The sequence below is a fragment of the Gopherus flavomarginatus genome, chromosome 17, assembly GCF_025201925.1.
Source record: "Gopherus flavomarginatus isolate rGopFla2 chromosome 17, rGopFla2.mat.asm, whole genome shotgun sequence".
Lineage (NCBI taxonomy): Eukaryota > Metazoa > Chordata > Testudines > Testudinidae > Gopherus > Gopherus flavomarginatus.
The window spans coordinates 6527035-6548276 of NC_066633.1; the positions used below are offsets into that span (position 1 = coordinate 6527035).

The 21242-nt window shown below is 38.0% G+C and overlaps 1 protein-coding gene across 4 annotated transcripts in view; it reads right to left on the reverse strand.

Annotated features, from left to right (window-relative positions):
* Nucleotides 1–21242, reverse strand: part of SEC16A (SEC16 homolog A, endoplasmic reticulum export factor) — a 41454-nt gene that overhangs the window by 8092 nt on the left and 12120 nt on the right. For 3 of the 4 annotated variants that reach the window (XM_050926746.1, XM_050926749.1, XM_050926745.1), the window contains exons 3-25: nucleotides 20758–20903; nucleotides 18418–18506; nucleotides 16948–17083; nucleotides 15500–15698; nucleotides 14012–14189; nucleotides 12978–13120; nucleotides 11696–11757; nucleotides 11306–11444; nucleotides 10663–10905; nucleotides 10155–10252; nucleotides 9172–9253; nucleotides 8600–8717; nucleotides 8196–8307; nucleotides 7808–7913; nucleotides 6264–6404; nucleotides 6003–6116; nucleotides 4429–4633; nucleotides 3328–3579; nucleotides 2511–2599; nucleotides 1412–1459; nucleotides 1064–1225; nucleotides 340–417; nucleotides 46–102 (exon numbers count right to left, since the gene is read on the reverse strand). In XM_050926746.1, the coding sequence (XP_050782703.1) occupies nucleotides 46–102; nucleotides 340–417; nucleotides 1064–1225; nucleotides 1412–1459; nucleotides 2511–2599; nucleotides 3328–3579; nucleotides 4429–4633; nucleotides 6003–6116; nucleotides 6264–6404; nucleotides 7808–7913; nucleotides 8196–8307; nucleotides 8600–8717; nucleotides 9172–9253; nucleotides 10155–10252; nucleotides 10663–10905; nucleotides 11306–11444; nucleotides 11696–11757; nucleotides 12978–13120; nucleotides 14012–14189; nucleotides 15500–15698; nucleotides 16948–17083; nucleotides 18418–18506; nucleotides 20758–20903 (2997 nt within the window). The remainder of the gene's footprint in view (nucleotides 1–45; nucleotides 103–339; nucleotides 418–1063; nucleotides 1226–1411; nucleotides 1460–2510; nucleotides 2600–3327; nucleotides 3580–4428; nucleotides 4634–6002; nucleotides 6117–6263; nucleotides 6405–7807; nucleotides 7914–8195; nucleotides 8308–8599; nucleotides 8718–9171; nucleotides 9254–10154; nucleotides 10253–10662; nucleotides 10906–11305; nucleotides 11445–11695; nucleotides 11758–12977; nucleotides 13121–14011; nucleotides 14190–15499; nucleotides 15699–16947; nucleotides 17084–18417; nucleotides 18507–20757; nucleotides 20904–21242) is intronic. The other variant, XM_050926747.1, reaches the window with a different exon arrangement.

Genomic DNA, 21242 nt, shown 5'->3' on the forward strand with positions numbered 1-21242 from the left:
TTATCCACTCAGGCAAAGAAAAAGAGAAACTCATCAGTATTTTACCTCCTCTTCTGGCTCGTCTAAATTAACCCAGCGCTGTTTCTTTTCATCCCAAACAATCTATGAAGAAATAACAGTTCAAGATTAAGGGAGCAAATAGGTCACAAGGCTAGTAACCAGCAAATCATTTATAATATTAATTTTGAAAGCCATTTTCAGAATTAGCTAGGCATTTTGAAAAAACATTACACATTAAGTTTTGTTTGGCTGCAAGAAAAAAAATCCATACTCTATGGACTAGAAAACAGTTTGAGCAAATTAACGTGTGTGATGTGTGCTGCGGTTTAGGGCCCTTACTGATTTGTTCTTATCATCTGGAAGGTGAGCTTCATTCTTTCCTTTTCCCATCAGCCAGCGAAACCAATTTGCACCACTCTAAAAATAAATACAAGGCTTTTTAGTGTATTCCTCTAAGAATCTGCTGATAGCAGATTTAAAAATCTAACTTCATACAATTAGTCCTTCATATAAACTGTATCCCAAGACAGTTTACATTATAATCAATAGAGAAAAATTAAGGCTTATATGGAAAGGAGAAAGATGCTAGTAGCTGAAATTTGAAATCATGAATTTCAGTGAGGCAGAGGGATACAAGAAGGCTGAGCCAGATGTAAGAAGTTGCAGAGGAGAAAGCTCTTCTTAGCTGAGACAGGTGTATGGCAGGCCAAAAGGTCAGTGCTAACTGAGCGGAAATGGGGAATCAGACAAGTTCTGAGAGACTGGCTGAAGTCAGAGAAGGCAGTTTTGAACTGGCTCCTGACAAGAATGAGAAGCCAACTGCAATGCGTGTCATGCTTCAGTGCTTGTAACTTTAGTGCATGCTGGAAAGCCAAGTAGTAGCATTCTGCACATGACGGAGTCTGGGGCCTGCGCTGAATGTGTAGACTGAGGCTGCAATAGTCAAGACAAAATGTTCATCTGATGATTCAGGTAGGCCACCTCTTCCCCATTTTAGCACCATGATTTACTGTAGATGCCATTAATCACTGCTACTTGTAACTAGATAGCCATTTTAATTTACCTTTCTCGCCGCTGGCTCCTTCTTGATCTCTTTGTTGGTCTCTTTCCCTTCAGGAATGGATGGAGGAGGAGGAGAGGGCTGCTTTGCTGCAGAGTTACATCTTTCTCGTCCTAAAGAATGGGTGGAGGATTCTGAGGTGGTCCGAGATCTTCGCCCATAGCCCTGCATTACAAATATGCAGGGATTTTAAATCATCTTACTACTAACCTAGAGGGATTATACTTTACTTTGCTTAAGAAATTCCTTCTTTTGAAATGTCAGTAATAACAGAGATGCAAAGTCATTAGAAGTGGGTGAAATGTAGATAGGAATGACGAGAGAGTGAAAACCAGCCTGGTCATGGCGTACCATGTGTGCTGAAGACTGAGAGGTGGATCTGGATCTTCGTCCTGGAGCCTGGTTAGATACAAAGCCAGCACATGCTTAATAAGCAAGCCATTAAGCAAAATGTAGATAGTACAATCCCCTTCATTTCCAATTTTAATTACATGTTCTCAAACAAAATGCAAGCCATTTGAGTTAGTTGTTCAGGCACATCTCTACCCTCTGGTTTAGGTGCATAGTACAGAGGCAGAGAAAACTGAAACCTAACTATGCTTTCACAGTAATGTGTCCAATCTATTAAAGAGGTAATCATGTCAGGGCATCCCTCTGAACACACTCATTGAACAGCTATCACCATTGAGAGAGAGAATGTAAAAAAATTAAAGGTAAAAATATTGCAATGAATAATGATGTTTGCTACATTGTCTGTATGTGATCTTTAAATTCTTTTTAAAAATATTTAGCAACTTTGGTATTAAAAATATCAGAGTTTAGATCTGTACGCTTATTTATTTAACAAGTGGTTAACATCACTTCATCCATTGGAAATAACCAAAGTGTCCCTACTGAGCAAAATTAACATTAATTCTGTTTCAATTAAGCACCTGTTACCTCGTGAGGCTAAATCAGTTCCCTAGGAGATGTCCAACTTAAGTGACTTAAAACTGAAAATACCTGCTGTACAGTAAAACAGATGTTCGTGGCTAGGTTTTGATACATAAATGTTCATACAATGTTTGATACAATTTGGATAGCACCACCCATTGTTCAGGGCAGGACTCAAGTGCAAATCAATACTGCCTTTTAAAAGCACGGTCAGCAGACTTGCTCTTTAGGATCTGCTTCTCTCTCCCACTGATATATGCTACAGCCCTGCTGGGTCGTGGTGGGCTGGCATATAAATATTTTAAATCCAACACGTCTGATTTTCTACTTCCACAAGTATTTTAAAATAGTAGGTCTCACATTTCTCCTGGATTTTTTTTCTTCTGCAACAAAAGACTGGATTGGTGCTGAGGTGCACTTCATGAACTTAGTATTTGAGAGTGCCACTGAATAATGAGTTCCATATTTGCATAGTGCGATTTGGAGAAAGCACTAAGGATATATGATATAAAAATACCATATTTGCCATTTTGCCATAGAAATCCTCCTCTCTTTGTTCAGGGAAAGTCTTTTGAATTGGAGATTCCTGGGGAATTCTCTGCATTGCTTAAAAAAGAACAGAGTAAGTTAGTAAATTTCAGTGGTTTTCAAGACATAATAGATGTCTAAGCAGTTGCACTAGAACTGTGATAAACTTTACCCAACTTCTCATTGGTTAGTGAGTCTAGTGCTAGAGAACCTGATGTTTTAAAGAACATACATTAAATTTCAGGGCTTGCATGAACCGCATTTGATGTCTTTTTTTTTTTAATTCACGTGTATTTAGTTGCCTAAAAAGGAGGGTCAGAACTGGCTAAGTGAGGCATTCCTTAGGGTGATGCTCTGGGGGATTCTTTGCACAGCTCTGTCAATGGACTTCAGCCTTCACATGCAGCATCTTCTACTATTTAAATTCTCCGATTTCCACAGTTCTAAACATTCACTTTCAGTTTGAGGTGAAGAACTTTCTCCAATTCCAATCATGAGCATTTCCAACAGAAACTGCCCATATGATGGCATTAGGTAGTGGTTTTGTGACAGACAAGTGTCAAGTAGGGAACAGGCTGTGACTCACTTACTTACACTGGATTTATGTCAAACCTGATATGCAAAGCCAGTAGTACTAAACTCTTCTCAGTGAGATTCTTTGCTGTCTTTTAGGTTTTCACTCTACACTCAGTTACCCAAGATTTACTTCACAATTTTAATGACCGAAACAAGTTACTGTGCACTCAATCTCCAAAAAGATTTCAGTGCCCTTAAGGGCAGGGGAAACATTTATTCAGAGCACAAACCTGTTTCCTGGTTTAAGTGCCCCTCTGGCTGTGGTTCTGCTGCTTGAGGAGGTGGTCCTCCTGGTGGCACTGTAGATCCCAGGTACAGTGAAGACTGTTCAGCTCCATATTGATTTGGAAAGCCTGGAGGTGCAAAGCCAGAGCCTGGCCCAATAGAGGGAGGGGCCACAGGATAGAAAGGAACACCACCAACAGTTTCTTGCTGCGTAGGAGGAGTCATAGCTGCTGATCCCTCAAGGATAGTCTGAGGGGCTGCAGAACAAAATTTAAGAAAATTATTGGTAATAAAAAAGAGAGATACGGTCTAAGCACTGGACTGAGGAGCTAGGATCTGCTCAGTTCCAATTCCAGCAACCTCATCCGTAAAACACAGAATATTTGTCTACTTTATCGGGATGCATTTTACTGTGAAGAAGTTATTGCAGTTCATGGGCAGTAAGTCTTTTTTAGTCTGTATTTGTTTATTTGACAAAAGTTAAGCAAGTCACCATACCAGGAGACTTCTGCCTCTGAGGAGGATCTAATACCTCCACATGGATATGCTCATGGAATGCCTACTTGGGAGAATAGACTTCAACACTCCCATTTTTGCTGCTTGGTATTTTTTACATCCTTAGGTCTCCCACTTGCTCCTGCGGCATCCAACATGAAGCAGCAATAGGATTAGAAGCATCCAACGTACAAAACAAGTCGTTCAAAAGACAATGAACACAGTTTTTAAAAAAAGTAGTAAACTCCTTTGAAGTCAAAAGGGGACTAATTAAACACTCCCAGTTACATTTCAAATATCATCTCCTATTTCTGTCCCCATCACAAATGAGACATGAGCTCTGTGCCTTTACGGGTTTCTATATGAACTGTACAATCTTCACACCCCCTAATGTGCAACAGAAAAAGCTAACTGGCAATTATGTAAGGAAGTGTTATTTTTACTTCTAATGCTGCATGAATCAATCACAAAAAGAGCCAATTTATAACTAAAATGATATAGTTGAGAAATGAAATCCCATTAGTTTTACTTTTAAGTGATTTCTTTATTTTGTAGTCCACTGTATTGGTTCTTCCCCTTGACATACAAGGAGAACAATGTGAAATACTAACCTGAAGGCATTAGCTGCACACCTTGCATGGGGTGCATAGTATTAGGTAACAAGGATGTTAACAATGGGTTTTCAGTAGCAGGCCCCATTTCCTGTCCAGAACCTGTTCCATCACATTGACTGATATGGTCTAATTCAGAGCTTGGTGTGCTACAGGCATACTGCTGAGGGGTGGATCTATCTGCATTGTAAGCTATCGTACCGTCCTGTAGTTAGGAGAAAACAAAAGCCTATTAACCACTATAAGACGTTAAATTCATAATTGAGGAAGAGCATAACAAGGAAAGTCTTCTAAATAAAAAAAGATCATTTGTTAGTTTCTTGAAGGTGAGGAAGGGAAAACTTTGCAACTAGATTTTCCATTCACAACTTTCTCAGGTTAAAAAATAAGTAAAGGGTCATTGTTAGATCAAATTCAGTCCCCCCAAAAGATGCTTTAAAAAAAACAAACACAAACACACACAAACTTTTGCAAAAGCAAAGGCAAGTTTTAGAAAAGTTTCCTTCGGGTTTTATAAAAAAAAAATACTGATTCTATTATTTTTTTTAAATCAACATACCTCCCCCTCCTGCATTGTTTGAAACTTAATAGCGCAACTTAGTAGTTAGTTACTACGATTAATACTTACACGCTCACCTTTCTTCTAACAAGTGCATCTCTGCTTGCTCCTATAGGGTATTAAAACCTTGGAGTTTTACAGTTCTCCTTGTACAAGAATGCATAAAGAGGTCTATTCCACACACACATTAGGGCCATCCTTACGATTTCTGGGGCCCATGCAATATTATTAAACTGGTGCCCCTATGCCCGAGCGCAGCCCGGGCTCGTATGTGTATTTTAGAGAACGGTGCTCTTTTGAAGGATTTATTTAAAAAGCTATGTCTGCAGATCCAAGCATTTAAGGCTAAAGCTGAATACTCGGATTGTGCATCTAAAAATCTATGCAAGGATTTTTTAGAGATGTGATTTTATAATCTTCAGCAACACACTAATGAGATATTTTTAAATACAATTTTAAATAAAGGTCCTGTAGGCTAACCTGTTCTGAGTATTACAGTGATGCACAACTGTTTTTGTCAGTAAATTCAGAAACTGACAGCATATACCTGGAGGTTAGCAAATGTTTGTTAAATAGCTTCATTACCACTTGAATGGCTCTTTAACCATTTCACTCTTGTGCTAATTAAGGTCTGGCAGGCTGAAGCCTTTTTCACTTTTAAGTACTAGATCTCTCACCAGGCTGCAGCAGCTAGCTGTGGGAGCCTGCAAGAAGGGTCAGAACAGGGATAGGAAAAGGCGGGAGGGTGGACACTAAGACGTGTCTAAGGACAGCCCTGCACACACACACACCATCTTCCATATTACACTGAAAACTGGGGCACCCACAAGTCTGCACATCAACTTGATTTAAGTGGTATGCAACTGGGTAGCTTTAATATGTAAGAAATCAGAAATTTATAATTCCCATCCATTATTAGAAAAGATCAAGTGCACCACACAAGCATTTTATGAAAAGGATCTTAAGTAAAAATCTTAGTACGGAAGCCTTTTATTTTGGAAAGCAAATTTGATACCTTGATCTGTCCATCCAAGTGCCGAAGTCGTACTAACCATGAAGGTTCAATAAATAATTCCTGCTCTGGTTTCTCTTTAATCTGTGGGTCGAACAGGCGCAACTGAGATGATATCTATCAAAGGAAGCATTATATTAAAAAAAAAATTGGTAAAGAGATCAATAAAATAAAAATTTTAGAGATTTCTAAACTATCATTCATGAACCAATATGTATCAAACTATGAGTGCTTAATTCTGAAGAGTGCTCATCCTTATAGTACCTGAATAAGTTGGCTGATAAGCACAGGCGAATAATAGTAGGGATTTTTAAGAACAGTTTTGGAAATCACTTCACAGTAATGAAACGCTTGTGCGGCGAGTCCCATCTCAGCTAGTCGGCAAGCGTAGATGAATTTGAAAACCTGTAGAATGCAAGAAGGTAAAGTTATACTGCATGCCCACATAATTTCTAAAAGTACTGCAGGGCAGTTTGTTACTCCAGCCACAAACTGAAGTACCCCATTATCACATGTATTCTAGATTTAAAAATCAAGAGGGGTAGCCATGTTAGTCTGGATCTGTAAAAGCAGCAAAGAGTCCTGTGGCACCTTATAGACTAACAGACGTTTTGGAGCATGAGCTTTCGTGGGTGAATACCCACTTCGTCAGATGCATGTAGTGGAAATTTCCAGGGGCAGGTATATATATGCAAGCAAGAAGCAAGCTAGAGATAACGAAGTTAGTTCAATCAGGGAGGATGAGGCCCTCTTCCAGCAGCTGAGGTGTGAAAACCAAGGGAGGAGAAACTGGTTTTGTAGTTGGCAAGCCATTCACAGTCTTTGTTTAATCCTGAGCTGATAATGTCAAATTTGCAGATGAACTGAAGCTCAGCAGTTTCTCTTTGAAGTCTGGTCCTGAAGTTTTTTGCTGCAGGATGGCCACCTTAAGATCTGCTATTGTGCGGCCAGGGAGGTTGAAGTGTTCTCCTATAGGTTTTTGTATATTGCCATTCCTAATATCTGATTTGTGTCCATTTATCCTTTTCCATAGAGACTGTCCAGTTTGGCCAATGTACATAGCAGAGGGGCACTGTTGGCATATATTACACTGGTGGACGTGCAGGTGAATGAACCGGTGATGGTGTGGCTGATATGGTTAGGTCCTGTGATGGTGTAGATATGTAGGCAGAGTTGGCATCGAGGTTTGTTGCATGGATTGGTTCCTGAGTTAGAGTTGCTATGGTGCAGTGTGCAGTTACTGGTGAGATTTGAAAATGAATATTAGTCAAAAAGCTTTCAAAGTGTTCCATCACTCAAGTTTTACAAGGCTGGGGTCAGATTGTATACAAACAAATCCTGCTAGATTTCTTCTTCAGATTTTAAATTCAGTCACTACCTTGAATTTAGGTTCTGGAACTCTGAAATTCACAATATTTACTCTTGGGGAAAATCAGATTTAGTTGTTAGCATCAGGAAAATCCTAGAACTACATAGTGCAATGATCCAGTCATAAAAGTAGAATTAAATCTTTAAAAGATCAACATTTATTTGGATCCAAACAGAAAAATAAAGATCCAAAATTATGGGGTGATTTTTTAAATATTTAAATCATTCCTGAGTTTAACTTTTGTTTGCACTGGAAAGTGCCCTTGCATTATTTTCATCATCAGGAGTCTTTTGGGAGCTAGTTTGTGAGAGCGACAGGTCCTTCAAGTACTTGAAAGAGTACACAAAGAAAGTGAACACCACACCACTCCTAAAAAGGATAAAAAGCACTTCATACAAAACCTGTGATACAACATTAACAAAATAGAACCGCTACTAACCTGGAAATTGGGTAAACAGCAGGGCTGGGTTCCCAGTGACTGTGCATATTCATAGGCTTCTGTTCTTTGAATGGCTTCATTGGTGGCAAACTTTAAAAATGGTAAACTGAGAGAAAAGTGGAAAAACGAATTAAATTTTGACATTACTTCTAATTTAGATTATGTAATGTGACTGGCACATCAAAAGTTAGTCATGTTGCATTAATGAGTATAAAGCATCAGATCAAGAAACTTCCATGCTTCAGAAAAAAGCAGCTTTGGTTAAATAATTATATATTGTGGCGTGTTACTTGTTAGAATATCACAAACCATTTCCTTCTATTTTCGTCTTTTAAATAGCAACATTTTACAAAAACAAAAACAAAGGCAAGTAATTTGAATTCCACACCTGTGATTTGATCCAATTAGGACAAGCTTTGTTGTTTTCTTTGTATAAACGCCAAACCCGATCTGGGCCATCAGGTAGCAAAAATGAGCAGCATCTAAAAGGCCTTTAGAAGCTGAAACAAAGCACAATAGATCTCTCATGAAATTGTATCTGAATGGGACATAACTAATTCATAGTATCTTGAATTGTTTTGGTTCTTTGTAATGCCAATTTATTTTCACAAAACAGAAATCCGCAGAACTAAAAAAGGTCTGGTTTTATTGTATAAGTAGCAATTGTTATTTTTCATAAAACAAACCGAGCAATTTAAGTTTAGAGCCCACATCCATTCCATTGCTCTCAATATAAACAGCCCTGCTGTTTACTCACTTTATTCTCCACAGATTCTACTTCAAATGACTTACCAAGAGTATCTCCCATGGTGGTAATAGTTCTTGATTCCACATCCATGTTATTGGTCAAGTTGGATAGTACCATAGCAAGATGAGGCCTCCAGTCTCCCCATTTCTCATCGCCACAGCACTAGAATTAGAGCAGATACCCTTCCATTCTATGGCTTGATGGGTATGTGGATAAGAATTACAACCTGAGTAAGGGCTAGAATAATTTTTGCATTCGAGATCAGGTATGCAAGAACATAAGAATGGCCATACTACTGGTCCATCTAGCTCAGTATCCTGTCTTCCAACAGTGGTCAGTACCAGATGCTTCAGAGGTAATGAAAAGAACAGGGGAGTTATGAAGTGATTTATCCCCTGTCATCCAGTCCCAGCATCGGGAAGTCAGGGGTTTAGGGACACCCAAAGTGTGGGGTTGTACCCCTGACCATCTTGGCTAATAGCCACTGATCAACCTACTCTCCATGAACTTACCTAATTCTTTTTGGTACCCAGTTATATACCACTAGTGTGCTGTAAGAGGTAATTCACAAGAGAACATATACAAGTCTTAATTGAAGCTTATTGTTAAAACTCACTGTGGATGCTGCTGGCATTCTTCCAGACATGAGCTGGTAAACAGTTTGCAGAGGATCATTAATTGGGAGACTGTTGGCAAATCTATATAAAAACAAAAATAAAAATAATTGTAGGTAAGCAGATAACAGGACTAACATTCTTATATTTACTTTAGCTTTGAGAACAGACATTTTCAAAGCACCGCAGTAAAATAAGTGTAATTGGCCAGTGAATCATCTTTAAAACAGTTACTTTCTAAACAATTGGACTTGCAGTACAGCCAAATGCAAATACAAGCCTAGGAACAACCTCAAGAGTTGGGCTCCTAGTGCCAGCAGACAGCAGCTGTAACATTGTTTCAGAAGCTGTGGGAGGAGAGAAAACACTGCTCTTATGTACAGACAGTCCTTGCTGGAAGACGGTTGCTTCGTTCCGAAATAAGGAGCAGCAGGGACATAACATTATTTCGGTATTAAAAGTCCCAAAAGTAAGTGGGGAACAGCCACCCAAACCTTTGAAGGAAGAGAAGCATACATATAGTTGATTTAATCCCTTTAGTGTCAAAATCTGAGTTTTTGAAACGTGAAGTGAAGCTAATTCCTATGCTATTCCCCCTCCCAGTTTTCATTAATGTTCTATAGTTTGTATGGCAGATCTGTCAGTCAGCGAGTAAGCCAGTTTAGGGCATGGTTTAAGATCCAAAGAGGAAATCATGTTACAGTGAAGGTGGTGGCAGAATAGCTCTTGCCAACAGTTGTAGCAGTCACTGCAATTCCGTGAAGTCTAACTTTAAAGGCTGAAGTCCCTGAAACTAAAGCTGGAACATGACTTAAGTCAACACCCAGATGATATATCTAAAGCAGAATTCCTGCATGAGCACAGGCACACATAATTGTGGCCTCAATTTCTGAACCACAGGACTTTACCTCATTAATGGGAAATAAATAGCTATTCCATACTAGAAGCATATTCTAATCATCATCATCAAGCAGCAAACCATTACCTAGTCATGACTCTTGCATGTGTTCTGTTGTCCATTTTACTGGCAAGCAGCAGAGCATGACCCCATAATCCATGCTTCATGGCAGACTCCAAAGCATCCTATTAATGTAGAAAGCATATGAAAAGTAAACGAGTTTATTGGGGAACAAGATCAATACACAGCTCAGAACAAAGTACTAATGATTTCTAGTGCAGATATCTTAATGAGTATTTTCAATTCATAGTCATAAGTCACATGCTAGTATGTTACAATATAATCTGGTTTTGAATTGTGAATTCTTTGGGACAAGGAATCTCTCTTTACTGTAGCGTGCCAAAGACATTGATGGTACCATAAATATTACATATGATATACCTTAGTATTTGTGAAGCTCTCATTTTTATTACTTGATATTTTAATTACATGCAAGCCACTAGGGCTTTAAGGATATGTGGTTTTTGGAACAATAAATCCTAGTTAAAAAAACCAAACTCAACCAGTACTTTAAAGCAATAATATGAGCATTCACCTTCTTACGACCATAAAGCAGAAGCTCCCTGAATCTCTCCGTCTCTCTTTCAAGACTGTCAATTGTGGTTATAAGACTATTGGTGAGAAATGAGAGTTGCGCTTCACCAGACTCCTCTTCCACTTGCTCCAAAGCCTCATTAGTGAAGTCAATCAAGTTTGCTTCATTAGGCGATTTTCCAGGAAGCCAAACTGTTTTGTGATCTCGTAACAAAAGCTCTGCAATGTCCGTGCCCACTACAGTCTATAAATGAAACAAATTCAATCACTTTGAAATAATTTGACTGAACTATTTTAAACACTTGAAGTTTAACAAGTTAATTAACACAAATGATGCAGTGGGTTGGACAAAAGGAGATAAGAATGGATTGGTCAGCTCAGGTGTCCCATTGAGATTATACAGATAAAGACCCATTGCTCTCATCTTATTTTGCACTTCAAAACAGCAAGGAGGAATGCCTGCCTTTTGAGTATTAGACCTGCATTCTTGGTCCAGTACAAACACTTTACGTACTCTTGCCACCTTCACATAAATGGAGCTGCTATATCTTAAGATTCTTATCTAAAACCTAAAGATAAAGGCTCTGCAAACTGACCTTCAGAGCATCAAGAGAAAGCTTACAGATTTAAGAAATATGACATACCCCATTCTGTCTGCACAACAATACAATAAAATCCCAAAGCAGGCTTGCAGATTCTTTGTCAATTAGATTTTCATTCTGAAAGCACTGTGTGGCTTTGTTTTGTGCAAAATTAATGACATCCACTTTATGGGTATCATCTCTGGAAGAGAAAGAAAAGTATGCAATGAAACAAAGAATCAGTATGAAGTGCCAGACATCATCACCACCATAATAAGTAGTAAGTAGAACAGAGCAAAGTCAAACCTCCAGTAACATTTAGGCTTGTGGAATATAGATAAGAGATATCTGATCAAACCAGTTTAAATCTATTATTTGTGGCTATGCAAAATTACAAGGAAAAATTAAGACTGAGAAAACTTTAAAACAGCTTATGAAATCCATAAAACGTACTTAGCAAGAGGGCCCGGAAAGGCTCTCATCTCTTCTTGTTCTGGCATATGTTGCAACATAGTCTAAATAAAACAAACAAAAAAATACAAACCATAAAAGCATGATGAGTAGCTCTTACATCTATAAATTCCACTATTTATACAGTAATTCATTTTGTACCTAAACAGTGTATCAAAATAAAATACATAAATAAATAAAAGCTACACATAACCTATGGTGTCATCTAGTATACCACTCCTGGACAGCTGTTTTCCCTATAGTATGTTCATTAGGGCCCTGTCCAATCCAGCTTAAAATGTTTTAATGACTTTCCATGAGAAATTATTCCACAGCAGAAGATCCCATGGGAAGTTTTTCCTGGTATTAACCCTACATTTTCCTTTTCATATCTCCTTGTGACATTCTAAATAAATCCTCTGTCTCCTTGCTGTGTACACCATTCACATACTTGTAGATAATGGTGTTCTATCTTGGTCATGTTGGCCACATTCTACTCTTTCCCCATAAATCAGATCTTCCAGCTCACTTGTCACTCTTCTCTGAACTCTCTCCAATCTGTCCACATCTTTCTGGTGATCAAAAACTTTGTATTCCTTTGGCCCACTGGTGGAGTCACAAGAGAAAGGGAAATACACCCAAGGTACTCAATCTCCTTCCAACATGGGTAAGTCTACCCAGAGAGCCTCCGAGCCTGGGTCAACTGACTCCTGCTTGAGCTACTGCATTAAAAATAGCTGTGTAGACAGTGTGGCTCGGGCTGGAGCTTGGAAGCCTAAGGGTGAGGTGGGCTTGAAAGCCTAAGCGGCAATGTCTACACAGCTTTTTTAGCACGGTAGCACAAGCCCTGTGAGTCTGAGTCTGACAACCCAGGCTCAGAGATTCACTGCCACAGGCTGCGTAGCCATACACTAAGATAGCAAACCATCACCGTCGCAGTCGGCAGAGAAAGGTACAAATGCTCACGTCTTAATCAATGGCTGCATGCACACAAAAATAAAGACCCCAACCTTCCTAGGACTTGGAAATTCTATTTTAATTAATCAAATGCCACAGTGAGAAAAGAAGACAGCTATTCTACACTAAGGGCTTGCAGAGAAATCAGAAGTGAAAACATAAGGAAACTTACAGAAGCAAAGAAACAACATTTGTTTTTCTATAAACTAAACGTACATACAACAGAAAGCCATAACAAAACTGAAGTGCCATATTTTCCCTTTAGAAAAAAACCCAAAGATATTATCAACATAAACACATTTGTATTCCTGGTGTACTTTTGCTTTACCTCCATACTGTGTATCTCAACCAAAGCCGGCTGTCCTTCTGACGGCAGGTTTGGCAGCACTTTTGTCAGATGGCCCCCAGGACCAAACCTTGCACAGACATGAGGCACTAAAAATTTCTCAGGTGTCGAGGGTCTTGATGGGACTACAGTACAGAGAAAGATCAGAATCAAGTGACTCAACTACCTTGCAGGAACTTAGTTATTTACATTTTATTTAGTTTTCTACATAGTTCTTATCACAATCAAAGCAGATATGAAAAACTAGTTATTGAAGTTGGCTAAACATCATCTTCAAAGAGTTAATAGCTATACTGTCCTATCAAATACAAGACAGTACTGAGAGCAGACCTCTCAGAAATTTGAAATAATGAGAAAAAATTCTGTACTGAGAACTTCAACATTATTTTTGCTTATCAATCCCCAATACATTTCTATGTTTTAGAGGACTTCTGACAAATCTTTTCTTAAAAAACTACTGATACTTTATATGAAAAACTGCTGTTTAACTGCAAGAAGCAAGGCTAATAGAAAAAAAATCAAAGGATTATATAAACAGAACTGTGTGTAAGGTATGTTTATTTTAAAGATTCTCCATGAATTAACAGTAGATTGAATTCAAAGCATGCTTGGAGTCAAGAGAGTTTTACAGTATCCCATTATATACACATGATTCTAAAGCAAACACCATAAATGCAAAATAAGTGTGCAGTACTTAATACATAACCAGTAGCAATTAATATCTGGCCATAAAATAACGGAACTGTTCAGTGACAACCCAGGATGGAACAAACAAGGGACTATCCTCACAGTGAGCAAAACTTACCTTATGTATAGCTCATATCTATGAGTCTACAAACACGGAACATTACATTCTACTGTTATCAGTTTAATATCTATTATGAACACAGGTGTCTTTACTACCAATAGGTTCAATGAATGTTTGTAAAGCATTTTAAAGCTGAATGAAAGGCACAAAAGCAAAGAATTGTTAACTACCCTCTCAATCCAACCTTCCCCCATGTTTCTGCAAATACCTTGTTCTACAGATGGCCATCCAGATTCAGCTGAGTAACCATAATCTGTAAAAGGCTGTTGACCATCAAAGTTAGCAGGGTATCGTCCGTATGCATAATCTGTGTGAAGCGAGACTGGCTGGGTGGTGGTTTCATATGCATTAGCTGTCAGATCATGGTTGCTTCTATAAAGCTGGCTCTGAATAGAATATATTAGTAATTGTTGCATTAAAGACATAATAGCTCATGTGATTCTTTCCCCTTCTGCTGAATAACGTGGCAAGCAGGACTGAGGAGCTTTTTATCTCCCACTTAGCAGCTATATGGGCTCTTATAAGTATTTTAATATAGTAAGTTGCACAGGACTTTCACTGGATTTATGAAAGCTGCACAATGAATCAAGTGGTATAATGGACGTGAGCTAAAATAGTTTGTCGTCTGTTTTAATGCTCTACTTCCCTATGTTCCCCTTTTAGAATTTGATTTGCTCACCTCAGACTGCACGTGGGCTTACTTCTCTCTTTGCCAACTCCTCCCCCTCCTTTTTAAATGATTATTTGCATGTGTATTTTGCCAAGAAAAAAAATTCATAGAATGATTTGCAGACTGGAGTGTGGCTTCATCCGCAGCTCAGCCAAGATCAGAACGACCCCACAACCTTTTCTTAGTGCCTCTCCTGACTTAAGAGAAAATCTGACTAGACTGAGTATGGATACTCGGTGTAAATGCCTGGAGAGCCTCCAGTTCTCCATGTCCAATATCAACGAAACATTTGGGTCCCAAATGGATGACTAAATTTAAAACTACATCTGGATTTCTGGAAGGTTAACATATGAGACTACAGATAATGCAAGTGCAAACTCTACTAACAGTATACAAGAATCATCTACCAGTAAAAAAATGTTTCATGGAATTATCTGTGCATTTGTACTTAAAATAGAAGAGTAATTTTTATTTATTTTTTTAAAAACCTTACAGTAGAAGACTGTTCTACATATCAATTCAACAGCCACAACTCTTTAAATGTATTCCAAGTTTCAGCTCAGCATTATTTTCCTCTCAACATCACAAGCATAAACAGGACATATAAAAATAGGGATGTGGACACATTCTCAACTATAGTAAAATGCAGCAGTGCTCCCATGCCCAGTGAATTGTAGGACTAAGCCCTTAGCCAAAGAGACAATTTCTTCCTATGTTCTTATATAGCACCAAGCACAACTTGAGCCCCAGTTCTAAACAAAGACTCTAAGAACTATTAAATAAATATTTTAAAATCAAGCACATACTGTGGCACAATCTTCAGTCCCTAGTTGCTGAATATGAACTTTCAAAATATGGCTCTGTTGCCCCAGCTAAGAACAGAAATAATTGTAACTTTTGTATGTTTATGATCTTCCACTAGCTTCTAGAGATTTGATCCAACAGATTGCCAGGTAACCCCATTCCTATCATCAAGCGGGTTAACAGAACAAAGTCACACACATGATGCTCTCACATGAAACTCACTTGCTGAGAGCGAGAACTGAAGCTGCTCTTACGACTATGAACACTGTGGGAACTACGGAGGCTATGGGCAGAATGTTCACTGTGGACACTTCGTCTGTCAAATTCATCACCATAAGGGTCTCTGTGAGGCTCAGTTTCATCATCAAAGCTTCCAGCAAAGCGAGGATCGTATCGCCAGTGATCTTCATATCGGTCTTGTCTAAAGAGCAATGAAACATGAAAACAAAGATAAGAACCTGTATCCTGGGAAGAACTAACTTCCGTGGATATTTGTGTCCATTAAACTAGAGAGTACAGTTTAAAGAGACCATGTCACAAACTAGTCCACAGATTTAGGTTTTGTAAAGTAGACAGTCCAAAACCTGATTTAATAGAAATATCTTCAGTTATTTTTTCCCTTGAAAATATTTTCTAGCTGTGATTTAAACCCAACTTTATAGCAAGTACCTGAGAACCAGAAAGTGAAATTGACTAATCTTGTGTTCACTGTCCAAAATGAAGTGCAAAAAGTAAACAAATGATGGAGTAAAGAGTTTCAATTTTTTAGTAACCATGTGTCAGTAGCAAAAGTATGAAAATCAGTTTTTAAAAAGACATCATTTTACCCTGACTATATGCCTTTCAACTTGAAATGTTGTTTAGAGACTAATTCCAAAAATCTAGGCCAGGGTAGGCAACCTATGGCACGCATGCCGAAGGCAACACGCGAGCTGATTTTCAGTGGCACTCACATTGGCCGGGTCCTGGCCACCGGTCCCGGGGGACGTCTGCATTTTAATTTAATTTTAAATGAAGCTTCTTAAACATTTTAAAAATCTTATTTACTTTACATACAACAATAGTTTAGTTATATAATATAGACTTATAGAAAGAGACCTTCTAAAAATGTTAAAATGTATTACTGGCATGCGAAACCTTAAATTAGAGTGAATAAATGAAGACTCGGCACACCACTTCTGAAAGGCTGCTGACCCCTGATCTAGGCTATTCAAAATTAAGACCAATATCCCATTCTGAATCCATCTAATACAGAAAACTTGAACATTTTCCTATGTTGGTTTCTGTTTAGACTCTGTACTAAGCCATTTAAAAAGCTAGTTACAAAACAAGTCCTATTTTTCCTAAAATCATTCTCTCAAAGCTGATTTATCCAATGTATGTCAATTTCCATAACAATTCTCCTCACCATAAAGAAACATACAGACTGATAAAGAACACTTTAAAAAAAATCCTGTTTTATACCTCAAACATTTTCATAGTCTGTCATGCAATAGATTTGCCTGCCTAGAGTAAGACACTTTTCTTCAAAATGCATTACAAAAATGCTGCCCAGAACTTTTACAGAATAACTTGTGACTCTGAAGCTTTCTGGATAATCAAAAGTTTCAGTAAATTACACTAAAGAGCCATATCTCAAAGCCTCCAAATAAAGGGCACAGATTACAAACCTGTTATCATATGGATATGCCTCTCTCTTTTGGTATGGATTCTGTTCAGTGTCATACCAGTATCTCTGGTCATAACTTCTGGGATCTCTATATCTGGAGTCATATGCTGATGGATAACGTTCCCAGCGATTTGGATCTTTAAAAAAAAAAAAGGGGGGGGGGGGGGCTTAATCTAAAATCTTTGCCCAGTAAGTTGTTCACAGAACATCTCTATTTGTTCCCTCCTGAAATGCATACACCGATGTTTTGTTAACATCTGAGATAACTACTGTACAAATCCAATTTAAAAAAAAAGCTTTCAAAACAAAGTTGAGATACTAATTTTATTAGCAGCAAAGAATCCTGTGGCACCTTATAGACTAACAGACGTTTTGGAGCATGAGCTTTCGTGGGTGAATACCCACTTCCTCAGATGCATGTCATCTGAGGAAGTGGGTATTCACCCACGAAAGCTCATGTTCCAAAACGTCTGTTAGTCTATAAGGTGCCACAGGATTCTTTGCTGCTTTTACAGATCCAGACTAACACGGCTACCCCTCTGATACTAATTTTATTAGAAATATGTATACTCATACATTTTGCCATAACCAGATGAGATCAAATAAAAGTTATAGACAGAATTGTTGAACTATAAACAAAAAAGCTGTATATCAATTTCATGTCCCTGTGATAAATTTGGTTACATCCAAGTGTAGTTATCAGATTACTGTTATGCACCTTATCTGGATACTATACTGTACTCTTTCAAGGTGATGGTCTCTGCAATTTAATAGATCTTTTCATTTAAACTACTATGAGGCTAAGCTATGATAAAATTATTTCTACAAGAAAATATGGAAACTCTCAATATAAAATCGTGGAATTTGGAGGAAAGAACCCATTGGTCTGATAGAATTCAAGTGCTATCTCCAGAACACTGTTAACCCATGGGTGACTGTGGAGCATATTATTTGTGCGGAGCACTATATTTTGAGGTAGAGTCAATTTATGTTCTGATCATTAACTAGTTTTCCAGTGATTAAGAATTTGTCCACAATACATGTGTTCAGGCACAAGTGGGCACAGTGATTTATGTTGTATACTTTAGCAAGCAATCCCATACATGTGCCACCATATAATTTTACCATGATAAATTAAAGGCAAAAGAAAAGTTTGACCATTTTCCTCATTGTCAAATAAGGAATCAAAACAACAAATTCAAACTTAATTCTCTGCTTTTTCCTCCTACCGAACCAAGGATACAGAGATGATAGCAAAGCATTAAGGACAACTACAATGCAGGAGGATCAGTTTTCAACAAACTGAAAGCTTTATTCTCATTAGCTGTGGAAAATACGACAATATTATTTCAGTAAAAGATCACAAATTTAGTTTTACAACAGTTCTCTGATGCTAATTTTAATATACTTCCCATGTTTTTTCTGAACCAACTAAACTCAGAAAAATTTAGAATTCATTGTCCAACTGTACCTCCATAATTATATGGGTTTGCATAGTAGTCTGCATAGTAATCATTCCAACCACTTTTCGGATTATAATAATCTTCAGTATACCCCTGTCTGAAAGAAGAAAAAAATACGGGAGATAAAATACTATGATTTAAACAGGCATAGTGACTATTCTTAAAGTTGTTAGAGGATACACACAGCTGATGATGGTTATTCTCACTATGACAACAGAATATCTAGTGTTATAGTTTTTAAAAAACTGCAGTTACAGGAAGTGGAAGGTTCAGGGAACTAGAGCCTATATACCAGAACATCACTAATTCAAATCATTCCATACTATCAGTGACTGAAAGGTGTTACCGTACAATAGCCTAAGTGGTTTGTGAACAGATTTGGTGGTCAGTCCAGTCACTTGTGGACAGTCAAACATATCACAAAAGCCATTTCTACAACTGACATTCTTACTGGCTTCTCTACTGAGGCTGCCAGTATAGCTAACTAGGTATTGAGGTAACTATTCTCAGCTCTAGAGCCACTCATGTGAGGTCAGCCATATTACTGAACTAGGAACAAATGTTTGGTGGGGATCAACTTTTCCATTTCTGCAGGATTAATTTTTTAGTAACCAATGCCACCAATTAAATGAATCAAAGTCTGTCCACACCACAAACATAATTGGTAGCATACGTTCAGCGAGTGCCTGAATAGGTGAAGAGAGGTGCAAGCAGCGTAGCAGTGAGTGGGAGGCTTGTAAAGACAGCATCCACTCTTGCAGGAGTGAATTTGATCTGATAAGATTTTGTCAACCTGGACTACTTTGGGAGAGATTTTCAAAAGGCAGCTAAGGCAACCAATTCCCATTTGTGTCTTTTGAAAATTTTAACTTATCACTGTGAGCCAGGACCATGAGTTAAGTCAAGGATTGTGCAATAAAACACTGATTTTTAATAGAAGAAATCTGTTATTTTTGTTAAATATCAAATAATTATTTAGTTTTGCTCAGTCTTAGCAGGGTAGATATGAACTTTATAAAAGCATTAAAAACATTTAGACAGAAGGACCAGTAAAGTTGTGTAATTGCACAAATGGTCAGGAAAATTTAATCAACCCAAACAAAAATCTACTTGTCTGCTCTCTATTACGATAAAGACTAAATTTTATTCATCTCTTTAAAAAAAAAAATGTACAGTGAGAGGGCAAGAATAATTTTACAAGGCTGTGATTCCAATGAGCTTTGAAATACTAACTGTAAGAGTGATGATGTGCACTGAGAACAGTGCTATTAAGAGAAAGCAATCCCATTAACTCATCTTACCACAAATTCTCACTTTTTTTTTTTTTTTTTGAGGTTCAGATGTGCACAAGACTACTGCAGCTGGCTGTACTGCTTCTTAAACCCATAACTTCCTCCATTCCCTTTTAGAGGCTGTCAATATGTATTATTCCAGGTAAAAGAGGTTCCATAGCAGAATTACTGAAAATATAGCTGATGACAACTGGTGGGAGGTTAATGCTTTCCAGTGGACAATCCAGTCTCTCAAAGCCTGTTGACTTCTAATTTACATGTTGTAGCTACAGCAATATCTTGTGATAGATGAAAAAAAGTCACACAAATCACTCATGTAATATTCATTATAAATTAGTTACCCTTAAAAAGGGAAACTTGTTGCTTCTTGATTGACATTAGTAATTTCAATTCATCCTCTTACTTCAGGCTTGTTTTGCCACATCCCCTCCCATAACTCTGGAAAAGTTGACCTGATGCAGAATTGTGGACTTTTTCATCTGACTCATATCCTCCCTCCCATCTGAGAACAAAAATCTGTGTCTCAATAGGCAACATGTACTGGTATGTTTTCAAAAGCAAATCCCAGGAGATACATGCAGAAATGCCATTTGTTAACAGGATTGGAGAATTTCCCTCTTACACACAGCTTTGTAAACATTACTCTTAAACCCTAATAAGAGGCTGTAATCTGCATTGCTCTCTCAGTGGACAGACAGAAAATAGGTAATATCAGTACTGATTCTATTGTTGAGCCCCCTCTAATGGGAAGACAGTAATGAAAACCTACAAATGGCCACGAAGGAAGGCTTAAGGAGCAGTAAGGAGATGACCGTAATCATATCATTGTCATTTTATATATGGCATCGTGTTCCCTCATCTCTGAAGGCAGCAAACAATCTGCAATTCATATTTTTGGATTACGTGTTTAATAGCAAGTTTTGTCAATATTGACAGACTCATTTCCACCATCTAGGTCCCATACTGTGAGCTACACAAGACAAAAGTTCATTATGCATAATTAAATTTAATCCATCAGGACACACTAAACCTTTGCATAGTTCCGTAATTACATACCTAGAAGGAGGTCGATCAGAGCACTGACTAGCTCTGGAACTAGGACGCTCAGGCTCACCGTATCGATAACAACCAGGCTCCGCATAGGCAGCATTGCTTCTATCATAGTGCTGGTAGCGGGAACCATATTGTCCATAGACATCATCCTCGAGAAGAGAGGTTTATAGATTACCAACTAGTAAATTAAATTGTTTGAAAATCTGACATGGAATTATTAAAAAAAACCCCTCACCTCACACACATTTTGCTATGGCTAACCCTTTCCTCTCCCCACCATCTTAAAAAACTGAAATTAGCACCCATGAAAGATGCTGTATTGACAGCCATGGATACTAAAGTACTTTATCTTGCCATGAAGGGTACAGATGGCTACATTGTTGCCTGACAACATACCTTAAAACCCAAATTTAAGAAAAGACTTCTGAAACTGTCAATAGTCCCACCTAGGAAGTATGGTATTTTTAGGATTTGGACACCCGTCCCAC